General features: G+C 48.5%; 1 protein-coding gene across 8 annotated transcripts in view; it reads right to left on the bottom strand.

The window, feature by feature from the left end:
• Positions 1-26,435, bottom strand: part of TCF3 (transcription factor 3) — an 861,587-nt gene that overhangs the window by 386,281 nt on the left and 448,871 nt on the right. For all 8 annotated transcript variants that reach the window (XM_069216217.1, XM_069216218.1, XM_069216223.1 and 5 more), the window contains exon 10: positions 9,396-9,535. In XM_069216217.1, coding sequence (XP_069072318.1) covers positions 9,396-9,535 — 140 coding nt within the window. The remainder of the gene's footprint in view (positions 1-9,395; positions 9,536-26,435) is intronic.

The following is a 26,435-nucleotide window of genomic DNA, read 5'->3' on the forward strand; positions in this document are numbered from 1 at the left end:
TGCAACAGATATGGCAGTATTTGCTCCGGAAGAGAAGAGATAGGATGTATACCTTCCGTTGCACACCATACACAAAAACGTTTCCATTTAAGTTTGTAAGTCTTATTGGTAGTGTCAGCTCTAGCTTTGGCTAAGATTTCTCTACACTCCAAGGAGATGTTCAGATTTACATACTGTAAGGAAATGCCTCCTTGGCATGGTTACCCCCTGACTTTTTGCCTTTGCTGATGCTATGTTTTGAATTGAAAGTGTGCTGAGGCCTGCTAACCAGGCCCCAGCACCAGTGTTCTTTCCCTAACCTGTACTTTTGATTCCACAATTGGCACACCCTGGCACCCAGATAAGTCCCTTGTAACTGGTACCTCTGGTACCAAGGGCCCTGATGCCAGGGAAGGTCTCTAAGGGCTGCAGCATGTATTATGCCACCCTGGAGACCCCTCACTCAGCACAGACACACTGCTTACCAGCTTGTGTGTGCTAGTGAGAACAAAATGAGTAAGTCGACATGGCACTCCCCTCAGGGTGCCATGCCAGCCTCTCACTGCCTATGCAGTATAGGTAAGACACCCCTCTAGCAGGCCTTACAGCCCTAAGGCAGGGTGCACTATACCATAGGTGAGGGTACCAGTGCATGAGCACTGTGCCCCTACAGTGTCTAAGCAAAACCTTAGACATTGTAAGTGCAGGGTAGCCATAAGAGTATATGGTCTGGAAGTCTGTTTTACACGAACTCCACAGCACCATAATGGCTACACTGAAAACTGGGAAGTTTGGTATCAAACTTCTCAGCACAATAAATGCACACTGATGCCAGTGTACATTTTATTGTAAAATACACCACAGAGGGCACCTTAGAGGTGCCACCTGAAACCTAACCGACTATCTGTGTAGGCTGACTGGTTCCAGCAGCCTGCCACACTAGAGACATGTTGCTGGCCCCATGGGGAGAGTGCCTTTGTCACTCTGAGGCCAGTAACAAAGCCTGCACTGGGTGGAGATGCTAACACCTCCCCCAGGCAGGAGCTGTAACACCTGGCGGTGAGCCTCAAAGGCTCACCCCTTTGTCACAGCACAGCACGGCACTCCAGCTTAGTGGAGTTGCCCGCCCCCTCCGGCCACGGCCCCCACGTTTGGCGGCAAGGCTGGAGGGAACAAAGAAAGCAACAAGGAGGAGTCACTGGCCAGTCAGGACAGCCCCTAAGGTGTCCTGAGCTGAAGTGACTAACTTTTAGAAATCCTCCATCTTGCAGATGGAGGATTCCCCCAATAGGATTAGGGATGTGACCCCCTCCCCTTGGGAGGAGGCACAAAGAGGGTGTACTCACCCTCAGGGCTAGTAGCCATTGGCTACTAACCCCCCAGACCTAAACACGCCCTTAAATTTAGTATTTAAGGGCTCTCCCTGAACCTAGAAATTAGATTCCTGCAACTACAAGAAGAAGGACTGCCGAGCTGACAAACCCCTGCAGAGGAAGAACAGAAGACACCAACTGCCTTGGCCCCAGACTTACCGGCCTGTCTCCTGCCTTCCAAAGAAACCTGCTCCAGCGACGCTTTCCAAGGGACCAGCGACCTCTGAATCCTCGGAGGACTGCCCTGCTTCGAAAAAGACAAGAAACTCCTGAGGACAGCGGCCCTGCTCCAAAAGAACTGCAACTTTGTTACAAGGAGCAGATTTAAAGACCCCTGCAACTCCCCGCAAGAAGCGTGAGACTTGCAACACTGCACCCGGCGACCCCGACTCGACTGGTGGAGAACAACCAACTCAGGGAGGACCCTCCGCCGACTCTACGACTGTGAGTAACCAAAGTTGTCCCCCCTGAGCCCCCACAGCGACGCCTGCAGAGGGAATCCCCAGGCTCCCCCTGACCGCGACTGTCTAAACTCCATTTCCCGACGGCTGGAAAAGACCCTGCACCCGCAGCCCCCAGCCCCTAAAGAAACGGAACTTCTGTGCAGGAGTGACCCCCAGGAGGCCCTCTCCGTTGCCCAGGTGGTGGCTACCCCGAGGAGCCCCCCCCTTGCCTGCATCGCTGAAGAGACCCCTTGGTCTCCCATTGAAACCTGAAGGAAACCCGACGCGTGTTTGCACACTGCACCCGGCCGCCCCCGCGCTGCTGAGGGTGTACTTTCTGTGCTACTTTGTGTCCCCCCCGGTGCCCTACAAAACCCCCCTGGTCTGCCCTCCGAAGACGCGGGTACTTACCTGCTGGCAGACTGGAACCGGGGCACCCCCTTCTCTCCATTATAGCCTATGTGTTTTGGGCACCTCTTTGACCTTTGCACCTGACCGGCCCTGAGCTGCTGGTGTGATAACTTTGGGGTTGCTCTGAACCCCCAACGGTGGGCTACCTTGGACCTAAAACTGAAACCTGTAAGTGCCTTACTTACCTGTTGAAACTAACAATAACTTACCTCCCCCAGGAACTGTGAAAATTGCACTAAGTGTCCACTTTTAAAACAGCTTATTGTGTTTTATGTAAAAAGTATACATGCTAAAGTAATGATTCAAAGTTCCTAGAGTACTTACCTGCAATACCTTTCAAATTAGATATTACATGTAAAATTTGAACCTGTGGTTCTTAAAATAAACTAAGAAAAGATATTTTTCTATAACAAAACCTATTGGCTGGATTTGTCTCCGAGTGTGTGTACCTCATTTATTGTCTATGTGTATGTATAACAAATGCTTAACACTACTCCTTGGATAAGCCTACTGCTCGACCACACTACCACAAAATAGAGCATTAGTATTATCTCTTTTTACCACTATTTTACCTCTAAGGGGAACCCTTGGACTCTGTGCATGCTATTCCTTACTTTGAAATAGCACATACAGAGCCAACTTCCTACACATACTTATTGAATTCAGGAGCCAAGCCGACAAGTGAAGAGATGACTGATCCGGATGTCTGACTTGTCCCTGGTGCATTGTCAAGAGGGTTGGACTCTGAGTTGCACATGTGGCTGTTCTGAGAGCATTAGGAGCTCCGTGTACCAGACCTGTCTGGGCCACCTGGGAGCTATCAACAGAAGGCGACAACCCTCTGTCTTCATTTTCTTGATGACTCTCTGTATCAGCGGGATCGGAGGAAAAACATAGGCATAGACCCGGGACCATCTCATCGAAAACGCATTCCCCCACGATCCTTTCTGGGGAAGCCAACTTGCATAATAATGGCATTTCTTGTTTTCAAACGTGGCAAACAGATCGAGATTTGGTCTGCCCCATAAAAGGAAGAGTCGATCGAGAATTTTCTGGTCTAGTTTGCACTCGTGGTGTGGTATAACTGTCCTGCTCAGGGTGTCTGCCAGAACGTTGGTGTGTCCTGGCACATGCTCCGCTTTCAGAGAAATGTTGTGCGTGATGGCCCATTTCCAGATGTTCTGAGCCAGTTGCCAAAGTTGTAGAGATCTTGTGCCCCCCTGCTTGTTTAGATAAAACATGCTGGTAGTATTGTCCATTCTGATTAAGACGCTTGAGTTTTGAAGTTTTGGCAAAAAAGCTTTGAGAGCTAGACCTATTGCTTTGAGCTCCAGTTGATTTATGTGGAGTCGAACCTCTCTTGCATTCCAGGATCCGCTGATTTGTAAATCCTGGCAGTGTGCACCCCATCCCTCGAGAGAAGCATCCGTTGTTACTATGTAACTGGGCACCTGATGAAGGAACATGAGCCCGTTGGACAAATTGATCAGCGTTGCCCACCACTCCATGGTGGTCTGCATTATTGGTGTTATGCAAACCTTGCCCTCGAAAGAGCTGTGCACCTGAGTCCACTGTGCATCCAATTGTTCTTGTAAGGGTCGCATATGGAGCCAGCGGAATGCATGACGAGATCATCCCTAGCAATGATTTGTAGGTGCGGACTGAAACAAACCTTTTTGTAGAGAGTTTGCGTGCTAAGGAGCTTCGCTTTTGCTTCCTTTCGTGAGATGGATACGCTTTGCTGGGGACCGTGTCTAGTATTGTTCCTAAGAAATTCAATGTCTTTGTGGGGTGAAGATGAGATTTTTGATAATTGACAAGTCCTAAGCTGCTGAACAATTGGAGGCAAACCGAAATGTGACGTACCACTTGAGGCTCTGAAGGTGCCTTTATGAGCCAGTCGTCAAGGTAGGGAAATACCTGCATGCCCGATTGGCGGGGTGTGCTGCTACAGGAGCCAACATTTTCGTGAAATTTCTGGGGGCCGATTTCAAACCTATGGGAAGGACTCGAAATTGGAGGTGCATACCAGCTACTTTGAACCTGAGGAATTTGCGGTGGTTGCCGTGTATTGGAATATGAAAGTACGCATCCTGGAGGTCTAGGGATGCCATATGATCTCCGGTATTTAAAAGGCGCAGGACATCCTGTAGTGTCACCATCCTGAACGACTGATTCTTTAGGAACTTGTTTAGTGCTCTTAAGTCCAGAATGGGACACCAGTCTCCGGAGGGTTTCTTTACCAGAAAGAAGCAGGAATAGAATCCCATGTTCCTGTGAGAAAAAGGGACCAGTTCCATTGCTCCTTTGCGCAGCATCACTTGTACTTCCTTGAGGAGTTGGTTCACTCTTGGGGGTGGAGGGCTTGAAGGAGGGACGTCCGGTGGTGTCTGCGTGAATTCCAGAGTATGGCCACTGGCCACTACATCGAGCACCCACCTGTCTGATGTTATTGCTGCCCACTGAAGGAAGAAAGAAGTGATGCGACCTCCAATCCTCGAGATTGGTGAGGGGTAGTACGCTGGTATGGCTGGTAGGTCGTTGTTTCCTGCCTGTATCCCTTCCTCGGGCAGCCACTCTTCCTCTCGCTGGATGTTTATAAGCCGCGGCCAGTGGCAACCGGTAATGTTGCTGCTGTTGGTGGTACTGTTGCTGGGGTCCTGTGGAGGAAGAATGATACTGGGGTCTGTACTGATGGTAGCCCCCACGAAAGGAGTTACCTTCTCTACCCCTTGCTCCACGAAAGGGTTGCTTCCTATACTGCAGGGTACCTAGTCATTTAGCCGTATCCGTATCTGTTTTGATGGCCTGTAACATGTCGTCGACATGCTTTCCAAACAGACTTTCACCATCAAACTGCATGTCCAGAACCCGGCTCTAGACCTCCGGGCGGAAGGAGGTAGACTTTAGCCATCCTTGCCTACGCAGGACTGCTGCCCCAGCTAATTGCCTGTAACCTGTCAAAGAAATGTCTATTGTGCTATCTATAATCTCTGCCGCAATCCGCTCCCCTTCCTGCAATACCTTCTTCGCATCCACCTTAACATCCTCCGGCAAGGCATCCAAGAAAGCAGACATGTCTGCCCACATCTGGCGATCATATCTCTCTAGGATGGCCAGGGAATTAGCTGCCTTTACAGTGATCGCCGCTACTGAGGAGAATTTATTTCCGATATTATCCAATCGCCTCCCACCTTTGTCTGGAGGAGATGCTATAAATGTGGAAGGGTTCCTACAACAACGCTGCGCCGCCTGCGATATCACCGAATCCGGGTTTGGTTGCGACACTAAACAGGCCGGAGAATCATCCAGGGCCTTATATTTCTTCTCTAGCCTTGGCATTTGTGAAGGCACTGTCGCTGGATTCTTCATCGCCTTCAACCCTTCCTGCCATAGGAAATCTACTATTGGTATAGCCTTTACTGATCTCTTTGATGGCTCCTTGAAGTCATAAAGGAAGCACTCTGTTTCGTGAGAAATAATAGACAGGCCAAATCGCTTCGCCGCTCTCTCGATCAAATTATGAAAACCTCCTATGTCCTCAGGAGGCGAGTCCACCGGACCTGCTGGAGGTGGAGATGGTGTGGGGACAAGGTAGTCATCCCATTCACTGGCCACTGACTCCCTTATCTCACCCTCTTCCCTCTCGTCGTCCGACGAGGGATGATCTTCTTGCGTTTGGCTACTCAATGGTATGCCAGTGTGCGGCGTTTCCAGGAGACTGGTCCTCGGGGTTTGACGAGGCGTCTGGTGGCTGTCAGGCCTGGGTGGAGTGGTAGGTGTTGATGGTGGAAATCTTCTGTAGTAGTCGTTAAGCATACACTGAAGGTCTGCAACCAGTGTGCTTGGCATGGGAGGGCTAATTGTTGTTCCCTCGGTGGGTATGAAGTTGAAGCATAGTTGGGCTGGTACTGCCATTCATCCTCCTCATCAAAGTCTTGACATTTTACATGCAGCTGAGAAGGGCTACTAGCTGTACCAAACATTCCCTCATCTTGGGAATACATGTCATCGTCGTCATCCAAGAGATGTTGCGGGGATATGGCAATACCTTGCTCGGGGAGGTATGCATCGGAAGAATGTCAGATGATTTTTTCTTCCATGGCGATGAGTGAAAGAGGCAAGAACCTTGTTGAGTCCTCGAGAGTATGTCATCATTGTTGACGATTGCTCCGGTGAAATCCCCAGGAGGGTCGACGGTTTATCCGCTGCAATTGTTGTCGACGGTGCCCTCGCCGACGAGTCCCCTGTCGGCATTTGTCTCACCGACGGTGCTGTCGTCGCCGGTGTGCTTGACGACAGTGCCTTCTTAAACCTCATCGACAGGTGCTTCGTTGACGGTAGTGCCTTAGTCGATTGGTGGACCCACGATGCCTCGACGAAGCTTTCTTAAATATCTTTGCTGTGATGATCATCGTCGACGATAATGGTGACGACGTCATTATCATCGGTGAGACTGCCGTTGTAAACGCATTTATTGTCCGAGGAGAGCCTTATCGGATCTTTCTGCGGTGACAGACAGGGATGCACTTTTCGTGGTAATCTTCCTCTGCAGAGGCGAAGTAGGCTCTGAACAAACCTTTTTTGGCAACCTTGGGTCTCTGATTGGGAAATACTCTTTTCATGTCTCTTTTGTGTCTCAGTAGAGACATGCTTTATCTTTTTGGCCATCTTTTTCTGTGGCTTATCAGGCAATCTTCCTTTCTCACCTGTTCTTTTTAGGGAGTGAGAAGCATGAGATGACGCTTCGCTTTCATCTGAGGAAGGATGTTCCATGGCTTTCTGTTTCTGTAGCCACAAGAGAAGCCTACCCTCACGGTCCTTGAGGGTTTTTTGACTGAAGGTGCGACAGATCTTGCAGTCTCTCACCTTGTGGTCTGAATGGAGGCAGTAGATACACTTTTTGTGGGGGTCATCAACATGTAGCATCTTCTTCCCACAACTGCCACAGTCTCTGAACAGACCCTTTTTTGTCTTTTCAGACATGATATAGCTGGAAAGCTGGGTTCACTGAGAGAAAAATTTCCTGTCAGAAAAGGTAAACTGAGCAGAGCTCAGGAAGACTCCCTTCACACGACATGCGGTAGAAAATCTGAGGGAAAGCAGCCTCTGTTGGGAGTGTTTGGGAGGGTACCGAAGCCTGACTGGATGGAACTGAAGTTTGGGTCTTTTCACAAAACAAAATGGATAGGCTATAAAATAGCATATGGGGCCTACCTAGGCCTAGTGGTTTTAAACCTACTGTTTTGTGTATTTGAGGTTACCTTGAGGCTCCCACCTCAACGACGGGGATGATTCAAGCATGTGAATCTATGAAAGATCCAATACTGGAGAACTAGCACTTCATGGTGGTGTTCTTCCCCAGAGCCCTCCACTGAACGGGCTGGCTTGAGTGATGGGGTATTTCCACTATCTGGTGCTCTGGATTGTGTTGACATGGTAAAAGATTAATGAGGCATCACAGGCTGTAAGCCTACTCTTACAGGTAGTCTTTTCTTAAGAGTGGCTCCCCCTCTGAGCTGTCTGAATTGAAGGACTCTGCGGTGTGAGTCCTTTTGCAACCTTTGGAAGAACCGACCGAAGATGCTTTCTCCAGTAAACCTACTGTTTACCATAGACACATGTACCTCTTGCAACTTCTGATGTTGTTGGCTCTTTTATTGGTATTGCTCGAAGAAGTTTGGTAAGAGGCTCATCAACTCCTTCCACTGTTGGCAGCCTTACCTGTTCAGGAGGGCACTGGAGTTGGCGATTTACCATTGGACTGAAGGTGAAAATTCTATTTTCCCGCCCACCATTTCCACCCACTTAAACTCTTTAGTGGTGGTCCACTGTTGCAGTTGTGTTTGATCGCTTCCATGCCATAGAGACTATACTAGAGTCTGCCTGGCACTGCCCTTGATGCATTAAGCATCCTTAGTGGAGTCTATATTTTTCTCTACTCTTGGGGTAACTTTTTGATGTGTCCGATTCCCTGAATGCTTCTTCCCCTGGTCCAGCACATCGAGAGGGCAGCAGCATTTGTATGGAAACTCACCTGTGATAGCTATAGAATTAGTGTAGTTGTGTCCTGTGGAAGTTAACACTGGATTACAAAGGAGTCCTGAAATAGGACATACCTGGACTTCTTCCACTAGAGCAACTTCTTATTTTACTGCTGTGCTTCTCTTGGAGGGCAATGTACTTGCCTTATTAAAATCTTTCTTCTTAATTCCTCCTACCTCTGGCTCTGAATACATATCCTAAACTTGATGAAGGCCAAGGACCCCAGACATGGGTTGCCTCATTGGGCAGTTTCCAGCAGTGGGAGGAGAATGCTTGTTTTACCAACGAGGTACAGATGAGAAGCTCTTCCCCCCCTCCCCCCCCCAAAAAAATAAAAACAAACAATGCCACCATTGTCAATTTCAGCAAAGCCTGGCCTCTTGAGTGCAGTCCTCACTCATATACTAAATGTTTACCATTTGGGTGGACTTGCACGATTGTTAGACTCACTAGTGGAAAATAAAAGGTTGAAAAAAAGACTTTAGTCTGCCACCACTGTGTAACTCTCAGACTCAGTAGAGAGGGCAGTAGCCACTCACACTCAACATGGAGCATCCAAAGGATGTTACCCAACATTGGAGCATAGCTCCGATGAGGACAATAAAGGATAGCACATAACGCACTAGAGCAGGCAAACAATTCATTATAGTCAAGTTCACTGGAGGAACAATACTGAGCTGTCAATAAAATGACTACAAGGGGCATGGGTAGCTCAGCTTCCCAGAGTCATGGAAAGGACATCTGTCTTAACACACAATATGTACATTCTTTAAATTGGTTTTACTAAGATTTCATTAGATTACAAATTCAAGCACAATTATTGCACCCTGTCTGAGAATTACAGCACATACCCACATTCTGCAGATTATACTCCATCCTCCTTTCGGGGGATTTGTTTTAGCCCTGTTCTTTTCCAAGATAAATTGATGGAAGACCTGAACTCTGCATTTCATCAAGAGTGCTGAGGCGCTAGCAAGTCAGAAAACCTTTTGAAATACAAGGTGTTTTGTATATTACATATAGCAGGCTTCAAAATTCACATCAAAAAGGTAAAACATGAAAAAAAAAAGAAAAAAAAAAAGTATATATTTGAAACTGAACCCAATCACGTGATAGAGAGTCTTTAAAAGGATTTCTAGTTTACCATCCGATCATGTGGGTGCAGACTACTGAAACTGCCAGTCTGTGCAAGAGGGGGAGGTGAGCTGCCCAGGATTGCTCCATAGGTTGGTTGGCTGACTGGCCCAGAGGAATTCCACAATTCTGCTGAACTATGAAGTCCATCTAAAAAAAAAATTAAAAAAAAAATTAAACTGTACCGCAGTACATACAGGAAGATGATGAATGTATCAGTCTAACACTATTGTTTCAGAGCAGACATAACACGAAGAGAAAGTTGATACTGCACATCAATTCACAGCAAATCAAATTAGCAGACTAAAAAACTAAAAAAAAAAAAAAATAGAAATAAAGTGTCACCTTCACTAGACTAAAATGCATGGCATCAATGCACTATAGACAGCAATGTTTACCAAAGTCCCTCCTTTAATCCATACAAAATATCTTCCATTGTCAACAGCATAATGGTAAAATGTGAATCGGTTACATAAATTCACACAATTTGCCACTTTTCGCCCTGGAAACTGGTAGGGGTGTGGCATTTATACTATGCAATTCTTACAGGCACCAGCTGCTAGAAGTAAAACTCACTAAACAAGAAAAACAGTTTCAAAATTCACTTAACACATGCACTGGTATTTAGTAAGGTTAATTTATTTTAAACTAAGCTCCGTGAATGTATATTACGTTAAAAATCAAAGAATGTATATAGTTCAATTAGAAAGGAAGAAAGTGCACTGATGAAAAGAAAAGAGGGTTGTGAACAATGCCTGCAGTAGCAGTAGGTAAGGGTAGTGGGGTGGAGTCGTATTGGCTAGAGGATTTGACTCTAGGAGTTCATGTTATTTTCGGTTTTGGATGGCGTTCTCTTTAAAGACAAGAACAACTGACAAGGCAAGCTTTAGGCGCAGTGGGATGCAGGTCCAGATACTGTATGGCTACCCTGCACTTACAATGTCTAAGGTTTTGCTTAGACACTGTAGGGGCATAGTGCTCATGCACATATGCCCTCACCTGTGGTATAGTGCACCCTGCCTTAGGGCTGTAAGGCCTGCTAGAGGGGAGACTTACCTATGCCAAAGGCAGTCGGAGGTGGGCATGGCACTCTGAGGGGAGTGCCATGTAGACTTAGGCCCTCATTCCGACCCTGGCGCTTTCAAACCACCAGGGTGGAGGGCAGAGGAAGCACCGCCAACAGGCTGGCGGTGCTTCCCGGGCCATTCTGACCGCAGCGGTAAAGCCGCGGTCAGAAAAGGGGAACCAGCGGTTTCCCGCCGGTTTTCCCCTGGCCCAGGGAATCCTCCATGGCAGCGCTGCTTGCAGCGCTGCCATGGGGATTCCGACCCCCTTCCCGCCAGCCTGTTCCTGGCGGATTACACCGCCAGGAAGAGGCTGGCGGGAACGGGTGTCGTGGGGCACCTGGGGGCCCCTGCACTGCCCATGCCACTGGCATGGGCAGTGCAGGGGCCCCCTAACAGGGCCCCACAAAGATTTTCAGTGTCTGCTTTGCAGACACTGAAAATCGTGACGGGTGCCACTGCACCCGTCGCGCACCCCTGCAAATCCGCCGGCTCTATTCGGAGCCGGCTTCCTCTTTGCAGGGGCTTTCCCGCTGGGCCGGCGGGTGATCTTTTGGAGATTGCCCGCCGGCCCAGCGGGAAAGTTGTAATGACCCCCGCGGTCATTTGACTGCGGTGCGGTCTTTTGGAGGTTTCCGCCCGGCGGGCAGCGCCCGCCGGGGTCGGAATGACCCCCTTAGTCATTTTCCTCCCACCAGCACACACAAGCTGAGAGGCAGTGTGTATGTGCTGAGTGAGGGGTCCCCAGGGTGGCATAAGACATGCTGGAGCCCTTAGAGACCTTCCATGGCAACAGGGCCCTTGGTACCAGGGGTACCATTTACAAGGGACTTATCTGTGTGCCAGGGCTGTGCCAATTGTGGGAACAAAGGTACAGTTTAGGGAAAGAACACTGGTGCTGGGGCCTGGTTAGCAGGGTCCCAGCACACTTCCAATCATAACTGGCATCAACAAAAGGCAAAAAGTCAGGAGGTAACCATGCCAAGGAATGCATTTCCTTACAATTGTCATCTTGAAAACTGTTTGCCACTTAGTTAAATTGAGTCAAGCAACAAGTGTAGGAAGCTGGCCCTTTATGTGGTATGTGAATAACGTGTAAAGGATGCAGGGGTTCCTTAATGAGTGGAAAGGGCTTGCCCTGCAATCCCAAATAGCTATATTTAGGAGTAGTGTGGTCGAGCAGCCTTAAGCTGAACACAGAGGAGTGCAAGACATCTACAAATACACACAATAGTCAATAAATGAGACAACTCAAGAAGGAGATCCACACCAGTTTATAAAAATAGCAAGTATCTTTATATATGTTTAGGCATCAGAGAAAAATAGTTGATATAAGTATGTTTTGAAATAATTATTTTCACATTAAAAAGTGGACACCCTGCTATTTCTGAGTTCTGCAATGTTATCCTATGCAAGGAAAAACAAGTTCTGCAAGCAGGTAAAGTACAGCGACTTACAAGACCAAACTCCTGGGGTTAAGGTGAGTAGTGGACAAGGCCCAAGGCAGCACCCAAAGTACACCGTCAGCAGCACACGGGTGGCTGAGTTCAGAGTGCAAACCAGCATTGAATGCTGTAGGAAGTTGGCTCTGTATATACTATCTCAAAGTAAGAGATTGTGTAAAGAAATGGCTCCCTGTTGCAGTTACCCCCCACTTTTTGCCTGATACTGATGCTGACTTGACTGAGAAGAGTGCTGGGACCCTGCTAACCAGGCCCCAGCACCAGTGTTCCTTCACCTAAAATGTACCATTGTATCCACAATTGGCACACCCTGGCATTCAGATAAGTCCCTTGTAACTGGTACTGCTAGTACCAAGGGCCCTGATGCCAAGGAAGGTCTCTAAGGGCTGCAGCATGTCTTATGCCACCCTAGAGACCCCTCACTCAGCACAGACACACTGCTTACAAGCCTGTGTGTGCTAGTGAGAACAAAATGAGTAAGTCGACATGGCACTCCCCTCAGGGTGCCATGCCAGCCTCTCACTGCCTATGCAGTATAGGTAAGACACCCCTCTAGCAGGCCTTACAGCCCTAAGGCAGGGTGCACTATACCATAGGTGAGGGTACCAGTGCATGAGCACTGTGCCCCTACAGTGTCTAAACAAAACCTTAGACATTGTAAGTGCAGGGTAGCCATAAGAGTATATGGTCTGGGAGTCTGTTTTACACGAACTCCACAGCACCATAATGGCTACACTGAAAACTGGGAAGTTTGGTATCAAACTTCTCAGCACAATAAATGCACACTGATGCCAGTGTACATTTTATTGCAAAACACACCCCAGAGGGCACCTTAGAGGTGCCCCCTGAAACTTAACCGACTGTCTGTGTAGGCTGACTAGTTCCAGCAGCCTGCCACACCAGAGACATGTTGCTGGCCCCATGGGGAGAGTGCCTTTGTCACTCTGAGGCCAGTAACAAAGCCTGCACTGGGTGGAGATGCTAACACCTCCCCCAGGCAGGAGCTGTGACACCTGGCGGTGAGCCTCAAAGGCTCACCCCTTTGTCACAGCCCAGCAGGGCACTCCAGCTTAGTGGAGTTGCCCGCCCCCTCCGGCCACGGCCCCCACTTTTGGCGGCAAGGCTGGAGGGAACAAAGAAAGCAACAAGGAGGAGTCACTGGCCAGTCAGGACAGCCCCTAAGGTGTCCTGAGCTGAGGTGACTCTAACTTTTAGAAATCCTCCATCTTGCAGATGGAGGATTCCCCCAATAGGGTTAGGATTGTGACCCCCTCCCCTTGGGAGGAGGCACAAAGAGGGTGTACCCACCCTCAGGGCTAGTAGCCATTGGCTACTAACCCCCCAGACCTAAACACGCCCTTAAATTTAGTATTTAAGGGCTACCCTGAACCCTAGAAGTTTAGATTCCTGCAACAAGAAGAAGGACTGCCCAGCTGAAAACCCCTGCAGCGGAAGACCAGAAGACGACAACTGCCTTGGCTCCAGAAACTCACCGGCCTGTCTCCTGCCTTCCAAAGATCCTGCTCCAGCGACGCCTTCCAAAGGGACCAGCGACCTCGACATCCTCTGAGGACTGCCCCTGCTTCGAAAAGACAAGAAACTCCCGAGGACAGCGGACCTGCTCCAAGAAAAGCTGCAACTTTGTTTCCAGCAGCTTTAAAGAACCCTGCAAGCTCCCCGCAAGAAGCGTGAGACTTGCCACACTGCACCCGGCGACCCCGACTCGGCTGGTGGCGATCCAACACCTCAGGAGGGACCCCAGGACTACTCTGATACTGTGAGTACCAAAACCTGTCCCCCCTGAGCCCCCACAGCGCCGCCTGCAGAGGGAATCCCGAGGCTTCCCCTGACCGCGACTCTTTGAACCTAAAGTCCCGACGCCTGGGAGAGACCCTGCACCCGCAGCCCCCAGGACCTGAAGGACCGGACTTTCACGGGAGAAGTGACCCCCAGGAGTCCCTCTCCCTTGCCCAAGTGGAGGTTTCCCCGAGGAATCCCCCCCTTGCCTGCCTGCAGCGCTGAAGAGATCCCGAGATCTCTCATAGACTAACATTACAAACCCGACGCTTGTTTCTACACTGCACCCGGCCGCCCCCGCGCTGCTGAGGGTGAAATTTCTGTGTGGGCTTGTGTCCCCCCCGGTGCCCTACAAAACCCCCCTGGTCTGCCCTCCGAAGACGCGGGTACTTACCTGCAAGCAGACCGGAACCGGGGCACCCCCTTCTCTCCATTCTAGCCTATGCGTTTTGGGCACCACTTTGAACTCTGCACCTGACCGGCCCTGCGCTGCTGGTGTGGTGACTTTGGGGTTGCTCTGAACCCCCAACGGTGGGCTACCTTGGACCAAGAACTAAGCCCTGTAAGTGTCTTACTTACCTGGTTAACCTAACCAATACTTACCTCCCCTAGGAACTGTGAAAATTGCACTAAGTGTCCACTTTTAAAACAGCTATTTGTCAATAACTTGAAAAGTATACATGCAATTTTGATGATTTGAAGTTCCTAAAGTACTTACCTGCAATACCTTTCGAATGAGATATTACATGTAGAATTTGAACCTGTGGTTCTTAAAATAAACTAAGAAAAGATATTTTTCTATACAAAAACCTATTGGCTGGATTTGTCTCTGAGTGTGTGTACCTCATTTATTGTCTATGTGTATGTGCAACAAATGCTTAACACTACTCCTTGGATAAGCCTACTGCTCGACCACACTACCACAAAATAGAGCATTAGTATTATCTATTTTTACCACTATTTTACCTCTAAGGGGAACCCTTGGACTCTGTGCATGCTATTCCTTACTTTGAAATAGCACATACAGAGCCAACTTCCTACATTGGTGGATCAGCGGTGGGGTACAAGACTTTGCATTTGCTGGACTACTCAGCCAATACCTGATCACACGACAAATTCCAAAATTGTCATTAGAAATTGATTTTTGCAATTTGAAAAGTTTTCTAAATTCTTAAAAGTCCTGCTAGGGCCTTGTGTGTTAAGTCCCTGTTTAGCATTGTCTTTTTAGAGTTTAAAAGTTTGTTAAAAGTTTGAATTAGATTCTAGAAACAGTTTTAGATTCTTAAAAAAGTATTCCAACTCTTAGCAGAATAATGTCTGATACAGAGATGCAGGTGGTGGAACTCGACACCACACCTTACCTCCATCTTAAGATGAGGGAGCTAAGGTCTCTCTGTAATATAAAGAAAATAACCATTGGCTCCAGACCAACCAAAATTCAGCTCCAGGAGCTGTTGGCAGAGTTTGAAAAAGCCAACCCCTCTGAGGATGACTTCACAGAGGAAGAAATTAGTGACTTGGAGGGCAATTCCCCCCTTCCAGTCCTAAATAGGGAGACCAGGGCCTCTCAAGCCCTGTCTCCAAAAATGATAGTCAGAAATGTTGCTTCCCTCACAGGAAGGTCCAGCATTTCTGAAATCACTGAGGATGCTCTCAGTGAAGATGACCCCCTGTTAGCCAGGATGGTCAAAAGATTGGCTTTGGAAAAGCAGCTCCTAGCCATAGAAAGGGAAAGAAAAGAGATGGGCCTAGGTCCCATCAATGGTGGCAGCAACTTAAATAGGGTCAGAGATTCTCCTGACATCCTAAAAATCCCCAAAGGGATTGTAACAAAATATGAAGATGGTGATGACATCACCAAATGGTTCACAGCTTTTGAGAGGGCTTGTGTAACCAGAAAAGTGAACAGATCTCACTGGGGTGCTCTCCTTTGGGAAATGTTCACTGGAAAGTGTAGGGATAGACTCCTCACACTCTCTGGAAAAGATGCAGAATCTTATGACCTCATGAAGGGTACCCTGATTGAGGGCTTTGGATTCTCCACTGAGGAGTATAGAATTAGATTCAGGGGGGCTCAAAAATCCTCGAGCCAGACCTGGGTTGCTTTTGTAGACTACTCAGTAAAAACACTAGATGGTTGGTTAACTGGAAATGAAGTGTGTGACTATGTTGGGCTTTATAATTTGTTTATGAAAGAACACATTTTAAGTAACTGCTTCAATGAAAAGTTGCATCAGTATCTGGTAGACCTAGGTCCAATTTCTCCCCAAGAATTGGGAAAGAAGGCAGACCACTGGGACAAGACTAGGGTAACCAAAACTTCCACTGGGGGTGACCAAAAGAAAGGGGTTACAAAAACTCCCCAGGAGAAGGTGGGTGACACTAGAAACAAAGAAAAAGAGTCCTCTGTAGGCCCCCAAAAACCAGAACAGGTGGGTGGGCCCCAAGACACAACCCAAAACAAAGGTGGGTACCAGGGTAAGAACTGGGATGCCACTAAGGCATGGTGCCACAACTGTAAACAGTCTGGGCACCACACCAAGGACACTTCGTGTCCCAAAAACAAACCCCAGAACAAAATTCCAGGGGTAACCAGTGTAGCCATGGGAGATGACTCCTCAGATGAGGAGGTCTTCATAGCCTTCAACTGGAAACAGGGCCCAACAGGTGAGTTGGAGATTCCAGAGGGAAGTAGACACTTCCACCACCTACTGGTGAATGGAATCCCAACCACTGCCCTGAGAGACACTTGTGCCAGTCACACTATTGTGCATGACAGGCTGGTGCTCTCAAACCAGTACATCCCAGGTGAGACTGCCAGGGTAAGAGTTAGCCTAGACAGGGTCACTAAGAGGCCTGTGGCTTTAGTACCCATAGAAGTGGGTGGCACTCTTAGCTGGAGAAGGGTAGTAGTCAGTACAGACCTCCCCCTTGATTGTCTCCTTGGAAATGACTACCCAGAGGTTAGTCAGAGCCCAAGAGAGGAACTGGTCCAGTGCCAGTCCTCTCCCAAGGATTCTGGAAGTCCTGCCTCTGCAGTAAATGCAAGCAGGCCCCAGAAGAAGAAGAAAAGAAAACAGAGTAGGAAGGGTGGACAACCTTTAGCCAAGGTTACAGCAAGCCAAGGAGATTCTGCTCCAGTAGGGGAGAACTCCAAAAATGGCCCTGATAAAGTCCAACCTGACCCACAAGAAGTCCTGGCTAGTCAGGCAACTGTTAAACCTGAGTGGGTGGCTCCTCAGCTAACAGAAGAAAGAGTGGAAGAAGGGTGTTTACTACAAGATGTGGTAACCCCCCACTCTAATACAGCAGACAGGCAACCTGAACCCAAAGAGGCCTGTAACTTAGCCCCTTCCCTTTTAGGTGAAGAGCTAAAGGTGTGGTTCTGGGCACTGACAGCTGTCAGTGGCCTCTGCTGGGTGTTAGCCTTTATGGCTGCACTATCCTTAGCATGGTGGTCTGACCCCATGCCAAATAGCAAGTTAGGCCCCCTGACCCTATTGGTCATGGTGGGGTTACTCCAGCTCTGGGTAACCTCTCTGGGTAAGCTAGGGGTAACCCTGGCCAAGATAAGGTTAGCAGAGGTGGATACCTCTAAGACCAAAATAGAAAGAATGGGTGGAGACATTGAAGAGGCAGACAAGAGGCAATTCAGACTAGGCCCTATCACTGTGGAAGTAGGTCAGTTCCCCAAAGGGAATGACCTGAACAGAAGGATGTAAGGCAGAGTAGGCCCTGCAACTAACCAGCCTATTTCTCCTACTCTTCCTCGCCTGACAGACTAGGAAGACTCTCCCAGCTTGGGCTGAGTCTCCTGGCCTGTGGGCTGGGGGGGGCTTGTGTAAAGAAATGGCTCCCTGTTGCAGTTACCCCCCACTTTTTGCCTGATACTGATGCTGACTTGACTGAGAAGAGTGCTGGGACCCTGCTAACCAGGCCCCAGCACCAGTGTTCCTTCACCTAAAATGTACCATTGTATCCACAATTGGCACACCCTGGCATTCAGATAAGTCCCTTGTAACTGGTACTGCTAGTACCAAGGGCCCTGATGCCAAGGAAGGTCTCTAAGGGCTGCAGCATGTCTTATGCCACCCTAGAGACCCCTCACTCAGCACAGACACACTGCTTACAAGCCTGTGTGTGCTAGTGAGAACAAAATGAGTAAGTCGACATGGCACTCCCCTCAGGGTGCCATGCCAGCCTCTCACTGCCTATGCAGTATAGGTAAGACACCCCTCTAGCAGGCCTTACAGCCCTAAGGCAGGGTGCACTATACCATAGGTGAGGGTACCAGTGCATGAGCACTGTGCCCCTACAGTGTCTAAACAAAACCTTAGACATTGTAAGTGCAGGGTAGCCATAAGAGTATATGGTCTGGGAGTCTGTTTTACACGAACTCCACAGCACCATAATGGCTACACTGAAAACTGGGAAGTTTGGTATCAAACTTCTCAGCACAATAAATGCACACTGATGCCAGTGTACATTTTATTGCAAAACACACCCCAGAGGGCACCTTAGAGGTGCCCCCTGAAACTTAACCGACTGTCTGTGTAGGCTGACTAGTTCCAGCAGCCTGCCACACCAGAGACATGTTGCTGGCCCCATGGGGAGAGTGCCTTTGTCACTCTGAGGCCAGTAACAAAGCCTGCACTGGGTGGAGATGCTAACACCTCCCCCAGGCAGGAGCTGTGACACCTGGCGGTGAGCCTCAAAGGCTCACCCCTTTGTCACAGCCCAGCAGGGCACCCAGCTTAGTGGAGTTGCCCGCCCCCTCCGGCCACAGCCCCCACTTTTGGCGGCAAGGCTGGAGGGAACAAAGAAAGCAACAAGGAGGAGTCACTGGCCAGTCAGGACAGCCCCTAAGGTGTCCTGAGCTGAGGTGACTCTAACTTTTAGAAATCCTCCATCTTGCAGATGGAGGATTCCCCCAATAGGGTTAGGATTGTGACCCCCTCCCCTTGGGAGGAGGCACAAAGAGGGTGTACCCACCCTCAGGGCTAGTAGCCATTGGCTACTAACCCCCCAGACCTAAACACGCCCTTAAATTTAGTATTTAAGGGCTACCCTGAACCCTAGAAGTTTAGATTCCTGCAACAAGAAGAAGGACTGCCCAGCTGAAAACCCCTGCAGCGGAAGACCAGAAGACGACAACTGCCTTGGCTCCAGAAACTCACCGGCCTGTCTCCTGCCTTCCAAAGATCCTGCTCCAGCGACGCCTTCCAAAGGGACCAGCGACCTCGACATCCTCTGAGGACTGCCCCTGCTTCGAAAAGACAAGAAACTCCCGAGGACAGCGGACCTGCTCCAAGAAAAGCTGCAACTTTGTTTCCAGCAGCTTTAAAGAACCCTGCAAGCTCCCCGCAAGAAGCGTGAGACTTGCCACACTGCACCCGGCGACCCCGACTCGGCTGGTGGCGATCCAACACCTCAGGAGGGACCCCAGGACTACTCTGATACTGTGAGTACCAAAACCTGTCCCCCCTGAGCCCCCACAGCGCCGCCTGCAGAGGGAATCCCGAGGCTTCCCCTGACCGCGACTCTTTGAACCTAAAGTCCCGACGCCTGGGAGAGACCCTGCACCCGCAGCCCCCAGGACCTGAAGGACCGGACTTTCACTGGAGAAGTGACCCCCAGGAGTCCCTCTCCCTTGCCCAAGTGGAGGTTTCCCCGAGGAATCCCCCCCTTGCCTGCCTGCAGCGCTGAAGAGATCCCGAGATCTCTCATAGACTAACATTACAAACCCGACGCTTGTTTCTACACTGCACCCGGCCGCCCCCGCGCTGCTGAGGGTGAAATTTCTGTGTGGGCTTGTGTCCCCCCCGGTGCCCTACAAAACCCCCCTGGTCTGCCCTCCGAAGACGCGGGTACTTACCTGCAAGCAGACCGGAACCGGGGCACCCCCTTCTCTCCATTCTAGCCTATGCGTTTTGGGCACCACTTTGAACTCTGCACCTGACCGGCCCTGCGCTGCTGGTGTGGTGACTTTGGGGTTGCTCTGAACCCCCAACGGTGGGCTACCTTGGACCAAGAACTAAGCCCTGTAAGTGTCTTACTTACCTGGTTAACCTAACCAATACTTACCTCCCCTAGGAACTGTGAAAATTGCACTAAGTGTCCACTTTTAAAACAGCTATTTGTCAATAACTTGAAAAGTATACATGCAATTTTGATGATTTGAAGTTCCTAAAGTACTTACCTGCAATACCTTTCGAATGAGATATTACATGTAGAATTTGAACCTGTGGTTCTTAAAATAAACTAAGAAAAGATATTTTTCTATACAAAAACCTATTGGCTGGATTTGTCTCTGAGTGTGTGTACCTCATTTATTGTCTATGTGTATGTGCAACAAATGCTTAACACTACTCCTTGGATAAGCCTACTGCTCGACCACACTACCACAAAATAGAGCATTAGTATTATCTATTTTTACCACTATTTTACCTCTAAGGGGAACCCTTGGACTCTGTGCATGCTATTCCTTACTTTGAAATAGCACATACAGAGCCAACTTCCTACAGATAGTGTACACAGAGTCCAAGGGTTCCCCTTAGAGGTAAGATAGCGGCAAAATTAGATAATTCTAATGCTCTATTTTGTGGTAGTGTGGTTGAGCAGTAGGCTTATCAGAGGGTAGTGTTAGCATTTCTGTACACACACAGGCAATAAATGAGGAACACACACTAAAAGACTTAACTCCAGGCCAACAGTTTTTATATAGAAAAATATATTTTCTTTAATTTTAGAACCACAAGTTCAAATTTTGAAGTAAATACATAAAATGCAAGGTCCTCCACACAGATAAGTTAGGAACTTTGAATTAGAGCAGTAACATACACAGTTTTAGTTAAAATGGCAATAAGCTATTTTAAAAGTGGACACAGTGCAAAAAAAAAAAAAAAAACAGTTCCTGAGGGAGGTAAGTAATGGTTAGTGTTTCAGGTAAGTAAGGCACTTACAAATTCAAGTTCCTGGGCATAGGCAGCCCACCATTGGGGGTTCAAGGCAACACCAAAGTTACCAGAGGTCAAAGAGGTGCCCAAAACACATAGAGCCTACGAAGAACAGCGGTGCTCCGGTTCCAGTCTGCCAGCAGCTAAGTACCAGCATCCTCAGAGGGCAGACCAGGAGGGTTTTTGTAGTGCATATGGGGGGGGGGGGGGGGGGGGGGGGGGGGGGGCAGATGGCGGTTTTTGTATTAGAATCAATAGAGGGACCCGGGGGTGCAGGCAAGAAGAGGACCACGGGTGCCTCCCTGTGAAGGAGCATCGTGAGGCCTGAGCTCCGCTGTTGGTTCAGCCAGACTGGTCTTCTGGCCTGAGTCTGCAGGGAAGGTCCCTAAGGGCTGCAGCATATGTTGTGCCACCGTGAGGGACCCCTCAGCTAACACATGCACACTGTCATTGCAGATTGTGTTTGTTGGTGGGGAGAAAAAGGCAAAGTCGACATGGCATCCCCCTCAGGGTGCCATGCACACAAAATGCTGCCTGTGGCATGGGTATGTCACCCCTCTAGCGGGCCTTACAGCCCTAAGGCAGGGTGCACTATACCACAGGTGAGGGCATAGCTGCATGAGCAATATGCCCCTACAATGTTTAAGTCCATTCTTAGACATTGTAAGCACAGTGTGGCCATATTAAGTATATGGTCTGGGAGTTTGTCAAAAACGAACTCCACAGCTCCATAATGGCTACACTGAATACTGGGAAGTTTGTTATCAAACTTCTCAGAATAATAAACCCACACTGATGCCAGTGTTGCATTTATTAAAAATTGCACACAGAGGGCATCTTAGACATGCCCCCTGTATTTTACCCAATCCTTCAGTGCAGGACTGACTGGTCTGTGCCAGCCTGCTGCTGAGAGATGAGTTTCTGCCCCCCTGTGGTGAGAGCCTTTGTGCTCTCTGAGGACAGATACAAAAGCCTGCTCTGGGTGGAGGTGCTTCACACCTCCCCCCTGCAGGAACTGTAACACCTAGCAGTGAGCCTTAAAGACTCAGGCTTCGTGTTACAATGCCCCAGGGCACTTCAGCTAGTGGAGATGCCCGCCCCCTGGACACAGCCCCCACTTTTGGCGGGAAGACCAGGGGAGATAATGAGAAAAACAAGGAGGAGTCACCCACCAGTCAGGACAGCCCCTAATGTGTCCTGAGCTGAGGTGACCCCTGCCTTCAGAAATCCTCCATCTTGGTTTTGGAGGATTCCCCCAATAGGATTAGGGATGTGCCCCCCTCCCCTCAGGGGGGGGGGCACAAAGAGGGTGTAGCCACTCTCAAGGACAGTAGCCATTGGCTACTGCCCTCCCAGACCTAAACACACCCCTAAATTGAGCATTTAGGGGCACCCCAGAACCCAGGAAATCAGATTACTGCAACCTGAAGAAACAAGAAGGACTGCTGACCTACAAGTCTGCAGAGAAGGAGGAAGACGACAACTGCTTTGGCCCCAGCCCTAACAGCTGGTCTCCAACTTTGAAAACCTGCTCTAGCGACGCACCAGACAGGGACAAGCGACCTCTGAAGCCTTAGAGGACTGCCCTGGACTAAAGAACCAAGAAACTCCTGTGAACAGCGGCCCTGTTCTAAACCAGCTACTGCTTTGCAACAAAGAAGCAACTTCCAAAGACTTCACGTTTCCCACCGGAAGCGTGAGACTTCACACACTGCACCCGACGCCCCCGGCTCGAGATCCAGAGAACAAACACCTCAGAGAGGACTCCCTGGCAACTGCGAGCCCGTGAGTAACCAGAGACGACCCCCCTGAGGCCCCACAGCGACACCTGCAGAGAGAATCCAGGGGGCTCCCCCTGACCGCGACTGCCTGTAACAAGGGACCGGACACCAACACTGCACCCACAGCCCCCAGGACCTGAAGGAACCGAATTTCAACGCAGGAGTGACCCCGGGCGACCCTCTGCCTTGCCCAGGTGGTGGCTGCCCAGAGAAGCCCCCCCCTGTGCCTGCCTGCACCGCTAGAGTGACCCCCGGGTCCCTCCATTGAACCCTATACAAAACCAGACGCCTGCGTTGCACACTGCACCCGGCCGCCCCTGTGCCGCTGAAGGTGTGTTTTGTGTGCCTACTTGTGTACCCCCCCCTTGCTTTACAAAACCCCCCTGGTCTGCCCCCCCGAGGACGCAGGTACTTACCTGCTGGCAGACTGGAACCGGAGCACCCCTGTTCTCCATAGGCGCCTATGTGTTTTGGGCACCTCTTTGACCTCTGCACCTGACTGTCCCTCAGCTGCTGGTGTGGTAACTTTGGGGTTTCCTTGAACCCCCAAAGGTGGGCTGCCTATGCCCCAGGCCTGAGACTTGTAAGTGTTTTTGAAAATAGCTATTTGCCTTTTTTACAAAGACTGTACATGATATTGTTTTCATTCAAAGTTCCTAAAGTATCTAAGTGAAGTACCTAACATTTAAAGTATTAACTGTAAATCTTGAACCTGTGGTTCTTAAAATAAACTAAGGAAAGATTTTTCAATATAAAAACCTATTGGCCTGGAGTACGTCTTTGAGTGTGTGTTCCTCATTTATTGCCAGTGTGTGTACAACAAATGCTTAACACTACCCTCTGATAAGCCTACTGCTCGACCACACTACCACAAAATAGAGCATTAGAATTATCTACTTTTGCCACTATCTTACCTCGAAGGGGGACCCTTGGACTCTGTGCACACTATTTCTTACTTTGAAATAGTATATATATATATATATATAGAGCCAACTTCCTACAATTATGTAACTGGAATGGCCACAGGCATCCAGGGAGGGTGCATGTGAACCTACAGCACTACATGCCACAAACAGATGCTTACTGAGTAAGGAAAATGTTCCTTATCCAATAAGCATCTGTTTGTGGCATTAAGTGCTGTAGATTCACATGCTCTGCCTACTTACACCATCTAATGTTGGGTCCCGAAGGTTGCAAGTTGTTTTGGTTCGAAACTTCTTTTGAGTCATGAGGTACAGTGACCCCTCCTCTAGCTGGTAATGTGCATGGTCCTCAACTCCATCTTCAGATTGTTTTCCCACAGGAGGTGATGTATGGAGAGTAATATTAAGATAAGCAAGTGAAATAACCATGCATGAGAATGTATATCAAATGACTAATGGCCACGTGTTCGGGGTGGGGGGGGTGACAGCCGATGGGCACATGGGAATCTACAGCACTACATGCCACAAACTGGGTAACATTTTTCATTTGATGGCATGTGTGACTGTAGATACACATGTGCCTCCCAAGAAGCAGTGGCTAACCTGTGGGTGTTACAGAGCTTTGAAACAGAGTACGCAGCACTGCCTGACTTACGTTAGCTTGTTTGTGTACTAAAACATCCATACAATTCTTTTTAGTGAAAGTGTGTGGTGTTGACCACATAGCTGCCTTACAAATGTCAGCTATAGATATGTTCCCTAGAAATACCATGGATGCACCTTTCTTACGTGTCGACTGTGCTCTAGGGCTAATAGGTAGTGGCCTCTTAGCTTTTGAATAACAAGTTTGGATACATTTAACAATCCATCTAGCTATGATGGATTTAGTAACAGAGTTACCTTTAGGTGGTTGAGAAAAAGCAACAAAAAGTTCTGAATGTTTTAGTTCTATCATTATAGAATATAAAGGCTCTTTTCACACTTAACGTGTGTAGGGCTCTTTCGGAAACTCAATCAGGTTGTGATTAAAAAAAACAGCAACTCAGTTTGAGATGGAATTGAAATAGTACCTTTGGTAGAATTTTTGAGTTAGTCTGAAGAACCACTTTATCTATATGTATTTGGACAAATTGTTCTTGTAATGTAAATGCCTGGAGCTCACTTACACGTTTCAGAGAAGTGATTACATCCAAGAAGGCTGCTTTCCACGAAAGAAACTGCAGAGGGCATAAATGGAGTAACCGAGAGGAGGAGTCACTCGACCCTGTGACTCCGAAAAACTCTGAAGAAAAACAACTTGTAACACTCCGAGCCCAACACTAGATTTCGGAAGAGCTATGCATAGCATGTGTACATGCAGCTACACCTGCCATCGAACATTAAGATTCCAAGAAGGTATTGGAGGTAAACTTGGTGGTATTACTCTTTTTTAGTTCTTCAAGCCTCTATGACCGGGATGTTAAAAAGAGAATTGTCTGTTTTGAAGCTAAGCAGCTACGGCTGCTAAATGTAATCTTATAGAAGTATATGCCATGTTTGCTTTTTGCAAATAGAGAAGATCAAAATGATATTTTGTACCGACACTTGGAAAGGATCCCAGTTTTTAGAAATGCAATAGTGAACAAAGTGTCTCCACTTTGCTACATAAGATGATCTAGTGGTTGATGTGCATGCTTCTTTAAGGATGTCTATACATTCTTTAGGTAGATTTCAATACCCTAATAGTATGACTTCAGGAGCCAAATTGCAAGATTCAACTCCTTGGGATTTGGGTGCCTGATCTAAACTTGGTTCTGAGTGAGAAGGTCTGGGTTGAGGGGATGCTTCTTGTGAGGCGCTACTGATGGGTCCAGTAGATTGGTGAACCATGCTTGGCTTGCCCATGTGGGTGCCACTAGAATTAGTGTGAGAGAAGTTTGCCTGAGCTGCCAAACCACATATGGAAGGAGAGGGCGAGGTGGAAAAACGTAGGCAAATATCCATGACCAGTTCATCCATAGAGAATTGCCCTTGGATTGAAGATGTGGGAATCTGGAGGAGAAGTCTGGGCATTTTGTGTTTTCCTTTGTTGCAAATAGATTCATGTCTGGAAATCCCTACTTTTGGAAGTACAGTTGGAGGACTCTGGGGTGGAGTTTCAAACTTGTGGACTTGTTGCCACATCCTGCTGAGGTCAGCAAAATTGTTGTGACCCTGGGAGGTGTTCCACTAACAGGTAAATGTTGTGACAAATATCCCAGTGCCCAATTGTCTGTGCAAAGCACGACAACTATAGTGAGTGTGCCCCCCCCCCCTTCTACAGCTAAAACATGGCTGTCACGTTGTTTGTGCAGATGAGGACTACTGTGTTGATGAGATGCATCACAAAGGCCTTGAGTGCTAGATAAACAACTAGCAACTCTAGAAAGTTGATGTGCAATAGTGAGTCTGATCCCAAAGACCCTGTATTGTGAGGCCTTAGAGGTGAGACTCCCACCCCGCCTGGGAAACGCCCGTTATCAAAACGACCTGTGGAACAGGTGCCAGAAATGGCAGCCCTTTGAAGATGTTTTTTTGTTCCCCCATTGCAGCGAGCGAAAAATGCAGTTGTCTAACAACACTAGATACTGTAAATGACCGTGTACTTGAGACCATTGGGGTGATAGGCATTCCTGCAATGGGCGCACATGAAGATGTGAATGTGGCACTATTGTAATGCAAGAAGTCATCATTCCCAGAAGTCTCATGATTGATTTCATTGTGACTTGTTGATTGGGGCTAAAGTGAAGAAGCAGTGCATTCTTGCTGTATTTGGGTAAGCTATGCCTAGCTGAGTATTGACTACTGCCCCCAAGGTAAGGCTGTACCTGAAGTGGGGTGAGATGTGACTTTTGAAAATTGATTGTAAACCCTTGTAGGAAGTTGGCTCTGTATGTGCTATTTCAAAGTAAGGAATAGCATGCACAGAGTCCAAGGGTTCCCCTTAGAGGTAAAATAGTGGTAAAAAGAGATAATACTAATGCTCTATTTTGTGGTAGTGTGGTCGAGCAGTAGGCTTATCCAAGGAGTAGTGTTAAGCATTTGTTG

The sequence above is a fragment of the Pleurodeles waltl genome, chromosome 12 (genome assembly GCF_031143425.1).
Source record: "Pleurodeles waltl isolate 20211129_DDA chromosome 12, aPleWal1.hap1.20221129, whole genome shotgun sequence".
Taxonomy (NCBI): domain Eukaryota; kingdom Metazoa; phylum Chordata; class Amphibia; order Caudata; family Salamandridae; genus Pleurodeles; species Pleurodeles waltl.